The 19,588-nt window shown below is 41.6% G+C and overlaps 1 protein-coding gene across 1 annotated transcript in view; it reads left to right on the top strand.

Annotated features, from left to right (window-relative positions):
- Positions 1 to 19,338, top strand: part of ube3c (ubiquitin protein ligase E3C) — a 30,206-nt gene extending 10,868 nt beyond the window's left edge. Inside the window, exons 12-24 of the mRNA XM_085362874.1 lie at positions 6 to 92; positions 1,528 to 1,685; positions 1,970 to 2,196; positions 4,986 to 5,090; positions 5,581 to 5,668; positions 7,369 to 7,466; positions 7,895 to 8,027; positions 10,762 to 11,009; positions 13,749 to 13,961; positions 16,114 to 16,302; positions 16,390 to 16,456; positions 16,563 to 16,693; positions 18,255 to 19,338. Coding sequence (XP_085219000.1) covers positions 6 to 92; positions 1,528 to 1,685; positions 1,970 to 2,196; positions 4,986 to 5,090; positions 5,581 to 5,668; positions 7,369 to 7,466; positions 7,895 to 8,027; positions 10,762 to 11,009; positions 13,749 to 13,961; positions 16,114 to 16,302; positions 16,390 to 16,456; positions 16,563 to 16,693; positions 18,255 to 18,425 — 1,915 coding nt within the window. The 3' untranslated portion in view covers positions 18,426 to 19,338. The remainder of the gene's footprint in view (positions 1 to 5; positions 93 to 1,527; positions 1,686 to 1,969; positions 2,197 to 4,985; positions 5,091 to 5,580; positions 5,669 to 7,368; positions 7,467 to 7,894; positions 8,028 to 10,761; positions 11,010 to 13,748; positions 13,962 to 16,113; positions 16,303 to 16,389; positions 16,457 to 16,562; positions 16,694 to 18,254) is intronic.
- Positions 19,339 to 19,588: the final 250 nt, after the last annotated feature.

Below are 19,588 nucleotides of genomic sequence, written 5' to 3'. Positions count from 1 at the left end.
TGCAGACTTCTGTACAGCTTGGCTTTCAATGCACGCTTCCTGAGACATCTCTGGCACCTCATCACCTCCATGACAACCAAGATGATCACTGGGTGAGCTACTCTAACATTGACTATACGATTTTTATCTTTTGAAGCATTGTTATAGATATGCAGTGAATCCAGAAAGTATTCACAGTGCTTCATTTGTTGCACAGTTTGTCATGTTACAGTTTTACTCCAAGATGGATTCAGATACATTCAGATAGATCTGGAACATTTCTGCAGCATTGAAGGTCCCAATGAGAACAATGGCCTCCATCATCTGTAGATGGAAAAAGTCCACTAGGACTCTCAATAGAGTTGGTAACCCGGCCAATCTGAGAGATTATAGTAGAAGGGATTTAGATAAAGACGTGACCAAGAACTGCGATGGTCACTCCGGCAGAGCATCAGCATTGCTCTTTTGGAAAGAGGAGAATTTCATTGTCCTTCCAGAAGGACAGCCACTTCTCCCACACTCCACCAATCAGGCCTGTGTGATAGAGTGGCCAAACAGAAACCACTCCTCAATGAAAAGGCAGCTGAAGGAATCTCAGACCATGAAAACTAAATTCTCTGGTCTGATGAAACAAAGATTGAACTCTTTGGCCTGAATGCCCAGTGTCATATCTGGAGGAAACCAGATATTCCTCATCAGCTGTACAAGACCATCCCTACAGTGAAGCATGGTGGTGACAGCATCATGCTGTGTGGATGATTTTTCAGTAGCATAAATGAGAAGACTAGTCAGGGTCGATAGAAAGATGAATGCGGCAATGTACGGTGACATCTTTGATGATGGCCTGCACTGAAGTGCTCTGGATCTCGAACTAGGACAACGACCCTAAGCACACAACCAAGATAACAAATATATGTAAATATTATTATGGGGTATTTTGTGTAGAATTTTGAGGTGAGAAATTAATTTAATCCATTTTGCAGTATGAGTGTAATTTGATAAAGTGTGGAACAAGCGCTGTGAATACTTTCCAGACGCACCACGTTTGTATCGTAGATGGTATAGAAGATGGGCATTTGGATGAAAGGGGAACACACAAACATCCATACAGTAAGAGATGAAAAAATACCAGAATATCACCCACCAAAACCTCAAAGAAGCAGACTTTTTGGACAGTCTTTACCACACTACAAGCCATAAGATTAGTCCGATATTAAAAATGCTCCAGAACAGGCAAACAGCACACGCACAGTAAAGATGTCCAGTTTAATGACTTGAACTAGTGGATGAGGCCTAGCAGACACCAACCGGCTCCACCTGCCATTCAGTGTGATTCAGTTAACCAGAAGCAGTCTGTAAATATGTTTTTTAATGCTGTAAAGTTGAGCTTTTAACATGGGACTTTTGCAGTAGGCCTCAGTTGGCCAGTAGACAAACTGCAGGTTTTTAAGCTCCCATTAGCTTGTATCCATGTGCAGTATATTTCTGCCTGCTCACACAACCTTATACTTATTTTTTCAAATGTTTATGTGTCTGTGTTTCCTTTAGGTCTATGGTGCCACTCTTACAGCTGATCTCCCGAGGGTCTCCCATGTCCTTTGAGGACTCCAACCGCATCATTCCTGTCTTCTATCTCTTCAGCTCTCTCTTCAGCCACTCTCTTATCTCCGTGCATGACAGCGAGTTTTTTGGACATGCAATGGAAGGTAATAGACATAAACATCTGTTTAACTTGATATAATGGCGTATCTATGGTTCTCTGGTAGTCCTCTAGGTGCCCTGTTTTATATCTACGTTACATATTTTATTTGACAAATATTTTGTACAGAGGTCGTTGGACAGGCGAATGTACGACAGATTGGGATACATATCCATCCCATATCGCTCATTTCCCGCTTGTAACACAATAGTATATCGCTGTTGTCCTTTGTTTTTAGCAGTCACAGGTGGTGCAGATCGATATCTGTAAATGTATTTTCCCTCTCAACAGGTCAGACGCAGTCCTCCATGATGCCCTTCACGCTGTTAGAGCTTGTGACTTTGTCTCGCTGTCTGAGAGATGCATGTCTGGGTATCATCAAGCTGGCCTACCCTAAGACCAAAGCAGAGCACAGAGAGGAGTACATGGCTGCCTTCCGTAGTGTGGGGGTGAAGACGAACACCGAGGTTCAGCAGCATATCCAGGCCGAACAGAAGCGCTGGGTGCAACTCTTCAAGGTAAGATGTGTAGTCCTATATATATATTATAGCATTTTTGTTTGTCTGTTTTGTATTTCTCATTATGTCCAGGTAAAATTATTATCTTCTTCATTTTCAGAGCATAAAAACGTATGACATTGAGGGTTTTGCCAAACACAAAGTGCACATTCAAAAAAAAGCTAAGAGTTAAATTGATGGAAAACAAAAGTGTATCAAGTAATGGGAAAAAATATCAGAGTTTCTAAAAAGCAGAACGTTCAAACTTTGCAGTTCCTACAGTTCTCTAAGTGCATCATGGGAAATAAAGTCAGAAACCTGCTTTCTCACTGTGTGGCAAAGCCAGTAATTGAAAACTGAAGTTTTGAGCAGTAAAATGTCAGAAAAAGCCCCACAGTCTCATTGTTGCGAAAATATTTTTCCTTTAACCTGCTTACACGTGTGTTTAACCCTAAAACATGAGGCAGGAAGTGAGCGCACAATGTATCTCAGTAGATATACCAGCGAGAGAAATTTAGCTAGTGTTTTAAGATGAAGTTTTTCTTTATATTGAGTAGAAAATTTTAAATTTAGCATAAAATTGGAAACTTTTGAATCTTTTCTGGCCTCAGGTGTGGGCATATTTTCTGTCATCGATAAGAAAAATCCAGAGCAGTCATGTGCAAGTAGGAGTTAAGATCACAAAGCACAATAAGGATTCGTGCAGTATCTCAGTAATTAGCTTTCAGTGCACACATGTATTTAGTGAGCATTACATATTCTTCATGAGTCTTTCCTATGATCATGCTAAATCTGTTTTATTGAAGTCTGTTCATCAGCATGTTAACCGTGAAGCATGGCACATTAGCGATGGGCCTAATTGTTGTGTAGTCCCTCTGTGCGTTGAGGCAAGATTGGCCTAATGCTTGTCCATACCAGTGGAAGTTAAGCATGTAAGCATGAACAGGCAAAGATGAGACGGAGCACCAGAGAGGTCATACGCTGATTATTTACCCAGAGGAAATGAGGCAGAAAACATCCTCAACTTAATCCTAGTCTCGATTCCACATCTTCCTTCCACTTCTCCTCTTTGCTTTTCTCCACGAGAAACTGTGTTTAAGCAACTTTGTTCTTGGCCCTTAGACAAAGGATTTAAAAGTGAACGCTTGTGTTCTCTGAAAGGTGGTGAATACGTGAAGCGCATGTCTGGGATTTTCATAAAAGATCAGCTCAAAGGCCTCTTGTCAGCTAAAACGACCCATTAAAGAAGTGGGGAGCAGGGGAAATGCATTTTCCAAATTGAACGTTGGGATTTACAGTCGGTTTAACGCTGCTGACCCCTAACACGCTAATGTTTGGTTCGTGTCATCAGCTGTCCCTCCCCATCTTTTATCACCTCCATTGTCGAGCTATCTATTTAATTGAAAGAAGTTAATTGAATGAAAATGATCAACTAAGCTTGTATTAATATTGCTAATGGAACTTTCTTCTTGGCTATGTTTGGAGAACGATGTCTCGCTGGAGTTTGGGAAAGGCCCATTAAGGTTTGCACTTAACCCGATGGGCTAATTAAGGAATGCTTATTCATTCCCAGAGTCAGGGGGTAGGTCTGCTCCAAACCCATCGTCACGTGCCTCTTACAGCTTTTTGCACTTGCCATTATTGCGGGCTCTGGTTGCCTCCCGGTGATTGGCCAAGATTGATTGTTGCTCTATGTAAATGACATGCTTTAGAAATGAACATGTCGATTGGAATAATCTAGCTGAGGTACTATACGGAAATTGACTGGCTGCGAGCGTTACATCTTCATGCAAAGACGTGCATGTGATTGTTCAGTAGGTGTCTAACTCGGACTTGCCATAGCAACAGGGGAGCCTCTTATTAACATTTGAGTCATTAGCAGACTGAAAAAGCTCTAAAGCCTTTCCAGACATGGGATATGTAACATTTTAGGCCTCATTAGTTTGCTAAAGTGAGGGCATGCTGTCATTCAGACATAGGTCACTTTGTATGTTCACAGAGATAGACTCGCAACGGTTTCCAAATGTGCAAAAGACTTGTTGCATAAGTGAAATGTAAAGGCACCATTTAGTTAAGTTATTTTCTACTCTGTCTGCTGCAGCGAGAGATAACGGGCCACGCCCCTCTCGCACTGGCTCAGAGAATCACAAATGATGGCACCAGAATCAAAAGTCTGAATTTATTGGAAATTAGCAACTGAGTAGGGATATGTTATTGCTGTTTAGGTTCAAAGAGGAAAAAATGCTGTTGCAACTTTTACTGAAAGAGGCCCCGTTGAAACATGAAACATTCACATGGCGTCAGAATAATTCAGGTTAATGATACAAGTCTCAATCCTTTAAAGCATTATGCATTCGGACAAAGGTTCAGTAATATCAGTGTAACCAAATGGAAATATCATTGCAACCCTTCGCCCTTCTGCTACAGCTCTGTGATCCAGTGCTGCTCGGCCTTTTGCTTCCTCTGTCCGATGGCTGATGTCAGCAGACCTCGCCAGTAATTAACAGGGCTGGACGTTGAGGGATGGCGCAGGTCGTTTTTCTTTTATACTCCCCATAAATGGCGCACTAATGGCTAAATTCTCAAATTGCTTTTTCTTTTTCCTCCAAGAGGAGGCACCTCATCCTACTGAACAGCCTATACGTGAAAGAAAAAAACAGCTGCTCTCCTCTGAAAATAGACTTTAGCCGCGGTTTTTAAGAATTCTTGTAGGGATGCTGATGTCAGACTTAAAGATGTTAATGTGGTATGTGTATGGATGGATGTGTGTGTGTGTGTGTGTGTGTCTTTGTGTTTGATTTCCACTTTAGGTCATCACTAACTTGGTGAAGATGGTGAAAGCTCGTGACATCCGCCGACCCTTCTGTCCGGCAGGTCACTGGCTCTCGGAGGAGGTCAACATCCGGGCCGATAAGGTATTTACCTGTCATCACAGCTGTTTGGTTCATTGTTACATTGCGTGTTCTGCATTGGTTTAATTTTAATAGACAGAATTATAAAATGAATTTACCCTCTTAAGGGTAAAATGATCATCACAACACATTTTATCCCTTCTAACAAGGTGAAGACATGTTTAGAGCAAGTGAGAGGAGTTTCATAAACTTCAGCTTATTTTCTTTTCTTTTTTCGTTGCACAGAAGAGCATAATTTCAAGAGGTGGTAACAGAGTCAGCATATTCTACTGTTTGTAGCTGAAAAGTTAATGAAAATTATTCTAAATTAAAAAAAAAAAAAAAAAAAATAGTTATGTGTACACCACTGCTGTAAAAGTAAGAAAAACTTTACAAAGACTTCTTATTTTAAAGATGTTTTGGGCTTGTAAAGTCACCTGTAACCCTTATTCTGGCTCGAAGGCACAGGCAAGAGCTTCAGGTTCATCATTATCTTCCTCTCTTTTCTCTCCAGGTCACCCAGCTGTACGTCCCATCTGCAAGACACGTATGGAGAACACGGAGGATGGGCCGCATTGGGCCACTTCAGTCTACACTGGATGGTACTGTAATTTCTGCTGTTAGGTGTTTTTTTTTCCCCTTATAAAAAGATGGGTGTCAAATTGAGCCCCTTTACCTTTTTCTATGTCATCTAATTGACCTTCATATTTATCCTGCTCTGAAATCGCAGAATAGTTGATGTTTATTTGTCATCAACTGGAATGACTAGACTCTTAAGCCTATTATCATCAGCGCTGTTTAATGTACACCACACAGCTACTCCTTTGGCATTTGGCAAAGTTTAGAAGCACATAATGTTTGTGTCAGCTTGATAAGTAGTCCAAGAAATCACAGTAATTGCTGTCCAAAGTCACCTTCTCTGTGTTTGCTTTTCATATATTATGGAATTGTGCATTGATAATGTATCTGATAAGAGAAGTTTGAGTGTAAAATCATGTTTGTGTAAAGGAAGTGTTATTGCTGATAGCCAGTAGATTCTTCCTCAATGAGTGAGATAAAGAGATAGAAGTACATTTCCAGTACCATAATGTTTCATTCACAGGCCTCCCAGGGATGTGAAAAGAAGCTGCAGAAAAGTCATTAACCTTCCCCATTCCTACCAAGATATATTAACCACATTTTCTCTTCATTGACTCAATTAGGCACTCAGGAAAATACACTGACGTCGACACGGGGCTTCATCAGGCTCACTTTGGGTTTCTGTGAAGTACGGTGTGAAAACAAGCTGATAAAAATGTGTGTATGATCTACCCAGTGCCACTCAGAGGCCGTGTGGGATAAATTCAATTAGCGTGAAAGTACCTGATGAAGTCAGCCACATCTGGTCCACGTGTTTGTCTGGCCTTTTCTCATTTCCTTAAATGGACAGCCCCATGGCTGATGAATGAGCAATGTATTGACCACTCAGAGGCCATATTTCTCCTCAAAGATGGAAACCTGATGGGAAAATGCAGATCAGATTGACTAATTGGGCAGAATAATTGAGCTGCAGTGGACACGGAGGAGGGTGAAGAGCGGTTTAGCTATTGTAGCGTTTTTTTTCTTCTGTGGGCTAAACAGTCTAAATGCCAAGTTTAATACAAAACAAACAGCAGCCTAATGGATAAAGCCCAGCAGGTGGATGGACAGGTCACAGCTGGGTTAATTAAAAGGCTGTAGGGTGGAAAGGGTATTTAATGGTTGGCCTGTGGACCGATTGAAGTTTTAATCGTAATGCTTAACAGTGAGGAGCGATTATGTTAGATGAGTGTTACAGAGTGATGTTGGAGAGTGTGCTTCCAGCTCAAAAACCACTTGGCTGTTAAATTACAAATATTGTGTATTAATGAACAATTATATTGCACATACTGAGGGTTAAATTCATCGGCGTAACTTTGTGCTGAACATTGGGGGGGTCAAGATCTGTGTCTAAATAAATAAATAAATCCCCAGATGAATAAACATGCAACTATTTTGCTGGTATTTATGCAAGATAATTCATAATTTTATTGGGGGGATTATATTGGTTGGGTCATAACCCCCCTGGGAATTACGCCCCTGGTTAAATCTGAGACTCATGAAGTTACTTTTTTTTTTTTATAAAAGCACAAAGTATTTAGATCATGAGTTTTTTTTACTGTGATTTGGACAAAAATCACTAAATAACTATATTGTATAAAAACAAGAAGAAAATGACTGATTCCCTGCATTAAAGCAATCGCTAAAATATCGAACACTGTGGGTTTGTTTTTTGTTTTTTTAGTTGGTTTAGAGCCTCCACAGCTGTCTGTGTCCGAGGAAAGACATCTGGCCATCCTCACCGAGCTCCCATTTGTGGTGCCCTTCGAGGAGCGAGTGAAGGTACTGCACCGCTGCTCCATACTCAGCTGCACCATAAGGCTTTGAGTGTTGTATTATAGTGATTGCCTTTATATAGTATACATATAATGCTATTAAATTTGCTGGTTATTTTGAGAATATTAAAGCTTGCCAGTAAGTATTTAACACTGTGGTAACAACTCGAGTGCAGCGCTTTACGTCTTTGTAGCTACATTCATATTTTTTTATTGATTGGAGGTAAAAGTAGAGAAGCAAAAATCCATTTGTTTCAGTTATCCAGTTACATATTTGGATTTTACCCATCATTGGTTAGCAGCGCTTTGCTTTTAGGAATTGTTCGTGTTTGTATGTTCAAAATCTAAAGCTCAAAATAATTCGCAGGATTAAACATTTTATAACTCCCAGGATTTGTCACTGACCCTGTCACCGGGTTCATGTCTGTCTTGTAGATCTTCCAGAGGTTAATCTTCGCCGACAAGCGAGATGTGCAGGGGGACGGCCCGTTCCCCGACGGCATCAATGTCACCATCAGGCGCAACTACATATATGAGGACGCCTACGACAAACTCTCTCCAGAAAACGGTACTGCATGCGCGTTACAGTTTCAATAAAAGAAAACTGTAATACGTGCATTATTTTGTGGGTAAACAATGTGAAGCGAGTACATCATAGCACATTACACCATAGAAAACGTGCAGCTGCGTCATTCCGAGCACAAGAAATGAGGCGGCATTCTGTAGTAAATGCCGATAATGTTCCCGAAACTCTTGTTATGCTCCATTAAAATCTTAATATCAAGGATCAAGGTTTTGGTTAGCAGCAAAGATGAAGGTTGGCTCTCCTCCTGTGCAGAGTATTGAATTTCAGTAAAGCTGTAATTGTGGTCGCGATTATTATAATGGAGCGCATAAAAGCAGAATCAATTATTTTAAGTCACCTCTTTTGTGTTTGAATTTGAAAGGGTGCTCGAGAGGGAGCAATCTGATTAAAAAGAGTAGTAGGAGACCTGGGCTAAAGACATGATCTATATCATTCATGTGTGTATATACGTTATAGCTGTCTTGATTTATTGCCATACATTAATTATTCTGAAAGATGACCTTTTACAGAATTTGATTATAATATTTTGCAGGTCAAGAAAGTGCTTTAGTGCAAAATATGTTTGTTGGATTAAAACGCACAGCACTTCAGACTTGTGGGAATATATACACCTAATGTCCACTTCATTAGGTACACCTTGCTTGTATTGGGTTGCCTTCAGAAATGCTTTAATTCTTTGTGGCACTGATTCAAAAAGATGCTGGAAACATTCCTCTGAGATTTTGGTCCATGTTGACTTGTTTCTATATCACACAGTGGCTGTAGATTTGTCGGCTTCATATCCACGATACTAAACCCATGCAAATTGTAGCCTCAGTTTCTCTTTCTTAGTGGACAGAAAACAGCTGCAGTGGCACCTGGTGTGATCTTCTGCTGCTGGAGCCCACCTACTGCAAATTTCAGTGTGTTGTGTGTTCAGAGATGCTCTTCTTCTACCGTGGCTGTAATGAGTGGTTATTTGTGTCTGCCTTAAGCAGCATGACCATTCTCCTTTGAACTTTGACCTCATCAAGGCATTTTCATGCAGACAATTACTGCTCACTGGATATTGTCTCTTTTTTGGATCATTCTCTTTAAAATCTACAGATGACTGTGTGTGGAAAATCCCAGCAGATCAGCAGTTTTTAAAATACTCAGAAAAGCCCGTCTGGCACCAGCCACCATGCTAAAAATTACTTAAATTATCTTTCCTCCTCATTCTGACGATCAGTTTGAACATCAGCTGGTTGTCTCGACCATGCCTATACGCCTAAACATATTGATTTTCTGCCTTGTGATTGGCTGATTACATATTTGGATTAATGAGCAGTTTCCCTAACAGTGGGTGGCAAGTGTATACATTAATACTGTTTTTACATTTTCTGATGGTAAATAAGTTCAACCCTCTAAAGGAACCTTTTAATATTTAATAGATCGATAATAATAACAAGTCAAAATAATTGCAATTTTATTAATTATTTAAAAAAGGAACCAGTCAGCTCGATAAAATGTTCAAGTTTTAGTTTTAATATAAAGGTGACATCAAAATGGAACAGGAATATTTCCTGTCGGCTGCACTGAATATGAAATAATTTAGTCACTGTGTAAATGGTTTCACAGGGTTACTCAGGTCACTGAGGGCAAAAGTTAGGAAGAAGGTAGAGGAAGTTATGTAAGTGAATGTTTGCAAACCTCCACTAATGTGATTCTGTCAAAATGGCCTAAAAATCTGGACTTTGATCTTAACTTTTACAAGTTGTTGGGCCTCTCCGCTCATTTCTTCTCCTTTGCTGTGAGGCATAGATTACTTTGATGTGTTAATCACTGTTTTTTTTTATATGCATTTAATTGTTTCTATTCACAACAGTTTATATTTTTACTTGCAAAACTGATTTCCTGCTTAGAACAAAATAAAACTACATAAATATAGGGGTATTTTAAACAATGGGGGTCATCCAGCTGATTACCAGGAAGGGCATGTTTGGTAAACACAGTCACATTTCATTTGTTAGCTCATAAAAGCACTTAGAAAATAAGTCAGCAAGGTTTGTTTAATCGGGGGGAAAAATCAGACAACAGATGATTTTAAGCTTTAAAAAACATATGAAAGTGTATTTTTTATGATTAGAAATACTGAATGCAGTGTACACGTGATGTAAAAAGCAGCATGTTGTGACTGCTGATCCACAGGGCTGCCAAAGAGTTACAAGAAACTCAGTCTCCTAACTTCCAAGAGTAACCAAGGTCAAACCGAACTTTAAAGTAATGATGCAAGAGTTCAGTTTTGTCCTGAATTATAACAATCTCACTCCACTTATATCACAGGAAATGGTTTGTTTCCTTATATGCCTTTAAGCTAAAACTATTGTTTTAAAGCTAGCAGCTAGCTTTGTTGTGAAAACCTCCGTTTATATGCTGTTCTCTCAATTTCATGGCAGGAAATAGGTTTGTGATCATAAAAACTGACAACATGACCATTAACTGTTAGACTGAAGATACTGGCAGTGTGTCTCAATTAATTTCCCTGCTGGAAATTACTATAAAAAGTAATGTGAAGTGAAGAATAAAAAATCTCTGAGATCTTCAGGAGGCTGTTGGTGACATTTATGGAGGGAAAATAAATTCAGTTTACTGTGACCATGAATGTTATCAGAGAGTGTCTTTAATATTTATTCTTGTTGTACCTTGATGAAATCTTCCTGATGTCCCGTGTCTTTTTTTCTTTCTTTTTTTTAAGAACCGGACCTAAAGAAGAGGATCAGAGTGCACCTGCTGAACGCTCACGGTCTGGATGAGGCGGGAATCGACGGAGGTGGGATCTTTCGCGAGTTCCTCAATGAGCTCCTCAAATCGGGCTTCAACCCCAACCAGGGCTTCTTCAAGACGACCAACGAGGGCCTGCTGTACCCCAGCCCCGCTGCAGAGATGCTGGTGGGAGACTCGTTCACCAGACACTACTACTTCTTAGGCAGGATCCTCGGAAAGGTGAGCCTCCAAAGTAAAACACTAAGAAATATTAACCTATATAATGGAGGAGTTTGTCAAGAACTTAAATCTGGCACTTGCGTGGGCTTTATTTTCATTAATGAGCAGTTTGCGTAATCTGTTGATAGCATTGTTTTTCTGCCCCTTTCCTTGCCTGATGGCACTATTTATTAGAGCCTAATGTCTCTAAATCATCCTTAATGCATGTGGTGGTGATTGTTTATCAAGATGCCTCCTTCAGGGGTGTGCGTTGTTGGGAGGGGGAAGGGGGGGGTACCATCTCAGTCTGGAGAAGAATTACCTCATGACAAGCGGTCGCCTCTCAATTAGATCTTCCATTAGCCGATGATTCCTACCTCTTGTTTGTGTAGTGATCACATTTGGTTGGCACTAAATCAGCAGCTCGTCAGAGACAGGACATAAATAAGCGTTCAAAGCATGTGGTAATAGCATTTTGATCTCTTTTACAGTCAGGAACATCCAGGTCTCTTCTCTCTTGCTCGGCCCTGGGTGGTCCAGTCCACTTATCAGAGCTCTGAGCCCCCCCCCTCCTCTCCTCTCCTTTCCTTTCTTCTTCTTCTCTGCATTCTGTGGAAGTGAGACATGATCAATCAGCAGTTACAAGCTCCCCACCCCTACGTCTTGCAACATTGTGCTCCCCAGAGCTAATGGTTCAGGCAATTAGGCGGTGGGAAATTAATTTGAATTTGACTTTCAATTAACCTTACCTTAAGTTCCTCTTTCTCCATAAAAATGGACGTTTGAGTGGCCACTTGAGAGGTGTATTGATATTTGTTTAGTGCTGTTATTGCCTGGATAAAAGGCAACCGTTTATATAGATTGGGATTGCATCACCGCTGCTGCAGTGTGCACAGTTCACGGCGCGGCTCAAAGGACACAGGAGATTAATATTGTTAATTAATGTCCGAGGCGTGCCATTGTTGTGGAGGTGATGTATTACAGGCAGGAGTGGCTTGTCTGGGGGTACTCACTGAAAGTGGATTGAACATCAGAATAGAGGCCGGCCATCATCCTTCTTCCTCACTTGTCCACCCAGCTGACAAGCTGAAAGATTTAAGACACAAATGGGAAAACATGAAAACAGGTTACTTTGCTGCTGCGGTGGCATCGCTTCAACCTAAAGATTAAAAAGTTGCGTTTAATCTAGATGGGAGCATGCGTTTGTCCAAATATCAAGATTCTCTTCCAGCCTCTTCGGCAGTGGCCTTTTCTCTTTGTGAACTGCTTTGATCCGACCCAAACACCAGCTCTCTGCACAGTCTGCTCTCTGACTGATAGTTCTGCACTGCTGATTGATAGAGATGCGTTTGGAAGGCATTATAATTTTATTGATTTTTAATGTTGTAAATTAAGGAGTTTATTTGGCAGCTAACAGAATGCACCTGCAATGTTGTTGGCATTTATTCCACCTGATGGTGCCGCGATCTGCTTTAATTGCGTTGCCACTGCACTCACTTATATTAAAAGGGCCTGGGCCATAATAATTAATTCTTTCCAGCCCAAGTCATTTTGGCACAATTTCTGGCAATAAACACTCATAAATAAAGTAAATGGCATTGAAAAAAATAAGGCTACAGGTTTTTTCCATATACTTAATGCTGCCTCTTCCCAGCACAAGTGTTATTGATAGGTTTCAAGGGGCCACGCCGCGCATATGGTCTGAAATGAGTCGCGGCCACGAGAGAAATGCTAAGTGGATTATTTTGCATAAAAAATAGACAATGTTTGGAGTTGCACAATTAACCTGTGTTTAGAAAATAGCCGTGATTTATGCTTGCGTGTGTGTGTGTTTAAGATGCATGCATTATGGAAATCCTCTAGATTTATAATCCATTTAGCTGATGCGGTCAGGGTTTTTAGCGCAATCATTTATAAAGACCTGTATATTTTAATGTCTCCAATGGGCTCTTTTTCGGACTATTCAAGTACATTAGCTTTTCGTTTTATGAGTCACCTGCCCGGCTGTGGTACTTAATGGCATTTAAGGTCAAGGTGAGAATTGGCATTTATAAAGTTTGAGTCCGGTGAAGCAGAAGCGTGTGTGTTTGCGGTAGGTTGTTTTGTGTATTTTCAGATGTGATCAGATGAAGTCTCTATCACTTCGTTCATTGTTAGGAGTTTCAGGCAAATGTGATATTTTGTTATTATTTTTTTTCTTTAATTTGTGCTTGCTAGCATTTTGGTTGCTGCTGGAAGCAGGCTCTTAGTTATTTAATTGTGGTGTTTGATGCAATGAAACTAAAAAACAAAAGGGCAGAAAAAATGGCCACTTGAGGTTGCCTCTAAAAGTGAGTAAATCTCTGAAGACGCTGAATAATTTAGGAAGCGACGTATTTGGTTTTCCAAACGGTACAGTGTTCCCGTTCACCTGGACTGTAGTTTGAATATATTTGGCTTCTCTGGTTGGACAAATACAAACTCTGAGGGAGGGCACGATTGATACAGAGAAATACATTTTAATTGGAATCGAATTTAGAATCAACTCCCTGTATTAAAAGTTGCCTTAATGAGATGTTGCTTACTGCTAAACTTGAATGGATTTGGTGCGGTAAAGGTAGATTTTATGCTGAATGCAGAAAATATTATACAAATCAATTTTGAGTTTTTGTCAGAAGGTTTAAACCCTCAATTAAAAAACCCCCAAAACAAAACAGAATTTCGTGGCAAATTATTTCTTGATGCAGGCTTTAAGGGATTAACATCAACATTTTCCCGCAGGCGCTTTATGAAAACATGCTGGTGGAATTGCCCTTTGCGAGTTTCTTCCTGTCCAAGCTTCTTGGAACCAGCGCAGATGTGGACATTCACCACCTGGCCTCCCTGGACCCAGAGATGTATCGCAACCTGCTTTTCCTCAAGAGCTACGAGGGTGACGTGGAAGAGCTGGGCCTTAACTTCACCGTGGTCAACAACGATCTGGGAGAAGCTCAGGTGACCGGGGTTGGGGACAGGGTGGGATTTAGTTGGATAAATGATTCACGTGTACTTTTTTTTTCCCATCTCTTTGTATCCTGGTCATGCTTAGCCGTCTGTCCTTCCTCCTGTTTGGTTTCTCTTTGTGGCGTTAATAATTCATTTCCCTCATAATGTACCACTTTTCAGCTCTGAGAGAGATAAAGCACGTCACCGCTGTCACCCTAAGCCCTGCTGCGGTGCAGCGAACACAGCAGCTCTGTTGACCGTTCCACCTGCCTTTCCCCGAGAAATTACCTCACAACACGCCTGACAGAAGCAGCTAGCTGCTCTTAAGCACGCCCCCTCCAAAGCTCAAGGCTCCGGAGGTGAACAACCACCATCACTCTGAGTCACCTAAGCCCAGACCTGCACTCTGCACGGAGCTCCTGTTTACTCAGGGTCTTAACGCGTCGTATTAGCTCTTCTCAAACACCTGAAATGGTTGAGTCACGGTACAGCCCTCCTGGTCGCAAACACGACAGGGAAAACAATTTGTGAAAGATTAGGCACACACCCGGGAGCAGTCTGCCCTGCATTTGCCCTCGTGAGATAGCCAAAGCAAGCAAGATAACAATAGTAATTCTCTTACATTAGCACATAATCAGAATCCACTGTGAGTGAGAAAAAGACAGAAAATTATTAACTTTAAGTTAGACCACAAGCAGTGCAAAGGTAGAAGCTGAAAAATAACACAAAAAACCACAAGAAAAACCGCTTACATTATAGTGCGGTCTGGCTGAGTATTGCGGCACTGAACGCCTTTGTGAAGCTTATCGATCAGTTTTTGTTAAGAATGCGTGAGAGGTGCTGATTCATCACCGCTGCAGTTTCAGACAATAGTTTTTATTTTAGTTAAACAAATATCCTGTAAAGTGTTTATCGGTCAGTTTTTGTGACCGTCTGCATGCGACCATTGTTAAAAGCGGCGTTCCTGTTTGCCACGTGTTGGAGGTTTATGAGAAAAATAACAAACAGAAAGGGAACTGGTTCCAGCATGACAACCTGATCCAACGTGGCAGCTGAAAGTTGTTCACTGCAAAACGATGATGTTGAGCTCATTTTAGTCGAGCTATCTGTGACAGTGATGCTGAAAATCAGTGCAAGTTCATATTTTTCTTCATCCGGAAGAGTTTGAGCTGATAACTGGCACTTTAGGTAGAAAGACACAGAATGGTAAATGGTAAATGGCCTGCATTTGTATAGCGCTTTTCTAGTCCCTAAGGACCCCAAAGCGCTTCACACTACATTCAGTCATTCACCCATTCACACACACATTCACACACTGGCGATGGCAAGCTACATTGTAGCCACAGCTGCCCTGGGGCGCACTGACAGAGGCGAGGCTGCCGGACACTGGCGCCACCGGGCCCTCTGACCACCACCAGTGGTGAAAGGTGGTTATCCATATTTTGGCCAGCTGCAAATAACACACTGACTAAAATTAGGAAAATTAATGCAAACCCAGTCCTGCAGCACCTTGAGATGAGATTTAATCCGCCGTGTGGATCGTCCTGATTAAAACTTTTCACATTGCCACGTGGTGCAGTGTTGCAGTATTTGCAGGAAATGCAGCAGCAACAAAGGCAGTGAGTATTTTTTAAACCCCTGTAATCAATTTATTGGAGTAAAAGAAAGAGGAAATAAAGTTTCTGAAGTCACGTTTATACATGTGAGTAATTTAATTGTCTAAACACTAGATCTCATATCCCAAGACAGCGTTGGAAAAAGATGAACATTACTTTTTTTTTCTTTTCTTACTCCTGCGGATGCTATGATGTCATCGCACTGCCAGCTTTATGAACTGAGACGAGCACATCTTATCAAGTGCTAACTGCTCTAAAGCTAATGAAAAGAGAACACTGGGCCAAATTGTATTGGACCAGATGTTCAGTAGTCGGGCTATATTTGGAAACACTGAAGTGCACTTCTCCTCACACTTGCATGGAGAGAGCTTTACCTTTAATCAAAGTGCTGCTGAAACTATTTTAATGACCTTTGTGTTATTGAATTAAATCCTGCACGCTGCAAATAAATACTCGAACGGTCACCTCGCAACTGAAGAACTTTAAAGAGAAAATGAAGAACTGTGAAAGAACCGTGTAAATGCCTCGTGTGCCTTCTGATGCAGGTGGTTGAGCTGAAGCTTGGAGGCAAAGATATTCCTGTGACCACGGCAAACCGAATAGCCTACATCCATCTGGTGGCTGACTACAGGCTCAACAAGCAGATCAGGCCTCATTGCCTGGCCTTCAGACAGGGTCTGGCCAATGTGGTCAACCTGGAGTGGCTGCGCATGTTTGACCAGCAGGAGATTCAGGTATTCTACACGTGACATAAATAACTGAACCTGAAGAAACATAAAATGTGTTAAAGAAGCTAAAAATATGCTTTATACATCTTAAAGGTTCTGATATCTGGGGCTCATGTGCCAATTTGTCTCGACGACCTAAAAAACTTTACAAACTACTCAGGTAGGTACAAAGTGCTTTATTTTCTTGTGTATGTTTTTTCTGCAAATTCTCATTTATAGAACTGAGAAATTTCATTCTAACTTTACACCCTCATCGTCATCTTCAGGCGGGTATTCAGCCACTCATCCCGTCATCCAGATCTTCTGGGAGGTGGTCGAAGGATTCACAGATGACGAAAAGCGCAAGTTGCTGAAGTTTGTCACCAGCTGCTCCAGACCACCGCTGCTGGGCTTCAAGGTGATGTGGACTCCCCCCCCCTTCTTCTCTCTGCACTTGCCTTGCCCACCATTATCCTCTGGTTCTCCTTCCTCAACAGAAGGGAGTGTTCCCTCTTTAATAGGCTTGTAATGAAAATGCCCAGACTGATAACAGCTTAGAAAATGATCGTTTTCAAATTAGCTGGCGATAAGACCCGAGTCTTATCACCACGTCCACTGTTGTTTTATAGTTCATGACCTTCCTCTGCAGAAGAAGTCTGTCTGCAGCTTCGCATGCGTGGGCTTGGCTGGAAAAACCTTGGCTGGTCAAATATTGCCGCTCAGAACTTGGTAGCCTCTTGAACTTTTCAACTTTGCGCGACGGGGCAGAAAGCAGCAGTTTTCTGCGAGATTAATATGCAAGGAAACTCCATCCATCTACTTCTGAAGACCGTTTGCTGAATCATTACCGCTAACCTCCTATTTCTGAAATGATTTCCTAATTGGAAGCTGTTTCGCTTTCTCACTGACTTGATTTGTGGGACACTTAAGTAGTTTGAGATAGGAGAAAAAAGGAGAAAGTGTTACTCTGAGCCATTAAACAATTTTTATGTCATACTTTGTCAAACCAGAAGGTGTAATCATGATATGATTGGTTTTAGTACTCCTTGTTATTGTCATCGGTTAAGAAAACTTGATTTTTGCGCTGTGGGGAGCAACGCTCTCCTCCTCTCTGTGTTTGAGTGTTGCCTTCACTCCACCATTGATAAATATGACTCCGCTCCTCCCGCCTCCGCTCGTCTCTGGGCTGCAGAAGGCGGTAATTCGTAGGGAAGCGGCCCCTGACCCGGCCCTCAGCTCAAGCCAGCTAAGCTTTAATTAGCTGTCGTGATTCGGCCCAGGATTCATTAGAGGAGAAATGGCTCTGTCAGGAGAAGCCGTTTAAAAAAGATGATGGAAACTCTCCATTTTTCCCCCCCAAAATGATGCCTGCGGTAATGACACTTTCTCAATAAGCAACGATAGTTTAATACGGTAATTGTCAGAAAAATGGGGTCATTATGGCCAAACCCCTAAAGAGCCATTTAATCGGGCAAGTGTGGCCGCTGAGCCATCTATGCTAACTTTAAAAAGCAGGATGAAATCAGGGCGGAGTACCTGGTGCGTTGGCCCGGCCAGTGATGGAAACGGTCCGTGTCACCGCCTGCGGATGAGGTGGCCTCATCGGCGAGAGGCTTGATTTAAAAAAATGCCAGCTAGACAACATGAAATGACCATTCCTCCAGCGTCTCATCCAAGGGTCAAACCGTGGGCTGATTTCCCCACTCGGTGCCTTTCAAGCACTAAGATTATTTCCTCAATTTATACTTCCACTGTATTAGCTTAGCACTTAATGTCTCTCTTTTAACATTTATCCCCTTGTGGAAGTTGACAGTTATTGCTTAATCTGAATTGGTTTTGAAATTGGGATCATTACGGACACGTGTTGCCTGTCGCCTCATTTTTTTTTTTCTTTTTAATTTCCATGGTTCTTAAACGCCTCGGGGATGTAGAGATTTCTCTCTATCAGTTTCTAATTGAAGCCCTTCACTCATAAACAGGAGCTTTACCCGGCCTTCTGCATCCACAACGGAGGGACTGACCTGGATCGCCTGCCCACCGCCAGCACCTGCATGAACCTGCTCAAGCTCCCCGAGTTCTGCGACCAGCACCTGATGAGGAACAAGCTGCTGTATGCCATCGAGTCATCCTCCGGGTTCGAGCTGAGCTGAGCTGTGCCTCCAGACATGGACGCCACAGAAGTGGCTTTGGGGTGAAAGACTGAAAATAGACGAGGGAAAGCAAACCATGCACTGACTGATTTTACTGTTTGTGTGTGTGCGTGCGTGCGTGCCAAGCCGATGGTGAGGAAATGCTCCCCCACAGACTGAAAGAAGGGTGCTTTTAAATCATTTGAAATGTTGAATCCCTTCTTATTCTTCAGACAGATCAGCAGCTTAGTTAAATTTTGCAGAAGGTATTTTGTGCATACATTTAAAAAAAAACAAACAAATGTGTAACTGAATGGAGAAATGTTTTCACCAAAGATTAAGCGGCATCATGTTGAAACAAAAAAAGGCAATATAACAACAGACTGGGGGGGACAGAGTGGGCAGGACTGTAAAGCCAAGGGCTGTGGAGGCAGGAGGAGCTTTTGTGTACAGCCGTCATGAATTTTCACGTAGAGGTCGGTGAACCTGCAGGTTTTTGTGATTTCTCGAATTGTTATTATTCCTAGTATTAACCGTCGTGTCTGATAACGATACAGTAAGTGTGCACACGCCATCTGAAGAATAGAAATGACTTGTCTTGCTGGATGTTTGGGGAGGGGAGCACTGAAGGTTGGTTTTTTTTTTTTTGTGAATATGTATATGTTTACAGCTGCTCTTGTATTATTCATCTATTCAGTATTTGTACAGGTTTGTTTTTCCTCTCTCCTTTTCACGTGACGAGTTTCTGTTTTCACACACGTCTGCTTTAAGGTGAACGACCCCCCCCCTCTCCTTCCTCCTGCAAGTTTGCTTTTTAGTAGGGGGAAGCAGCAACTGTGTCATGTTTGATGAGGCTTACAGATGATCAGTGTACCAACAGGCTGAAAAAAAATAAGAGTGTATGGAAACAAATAAACCCACTTTTCTTTTTGATTTTTTCCCTCCATATTTTCTTGTTACTTGTAATTTACAGTAATGACCGAGACATAAAACAGTGCTTTGTGGGAAAATCTCCTCTTGAGTTTTATGGCCTCTGACATATAATTAAAGAAACATCCAGTTAAGAAACACTGAGCAGAACTATTCTGGCCTTGAGATGCATTATCGGGCTGAGCACAAATTAAGATTGTGTGCGTTTGTCATAAATCTACCTGGCCTCTAATGCAGTGCAGCCCTTGAGGAAG

The sequence above is a fragment of the Diplotaxodon limnothrissa genome, linkage group LG9, assembly GCF_057381915.1.
Source record: "Diplotaxodon limnothrissa isolate DT_005_m linkage group LG9, D_limnothrissa_male_GT1.1, whole genome shotgun sequence".
In the NCBI taxonomy this organism is placed as follows: domain Eukaryota; kingdom Metazoa; phylum Chordata; class Actinopteri; order Cichliformes; family Cichlidae; genus Diplotaxodon; species Diplotaxodon limnothrissa.
Note: the sequence above shows the minus strand (reverse complement) of the source record. Positions and strands in the feature narration are given on the sequence as shown.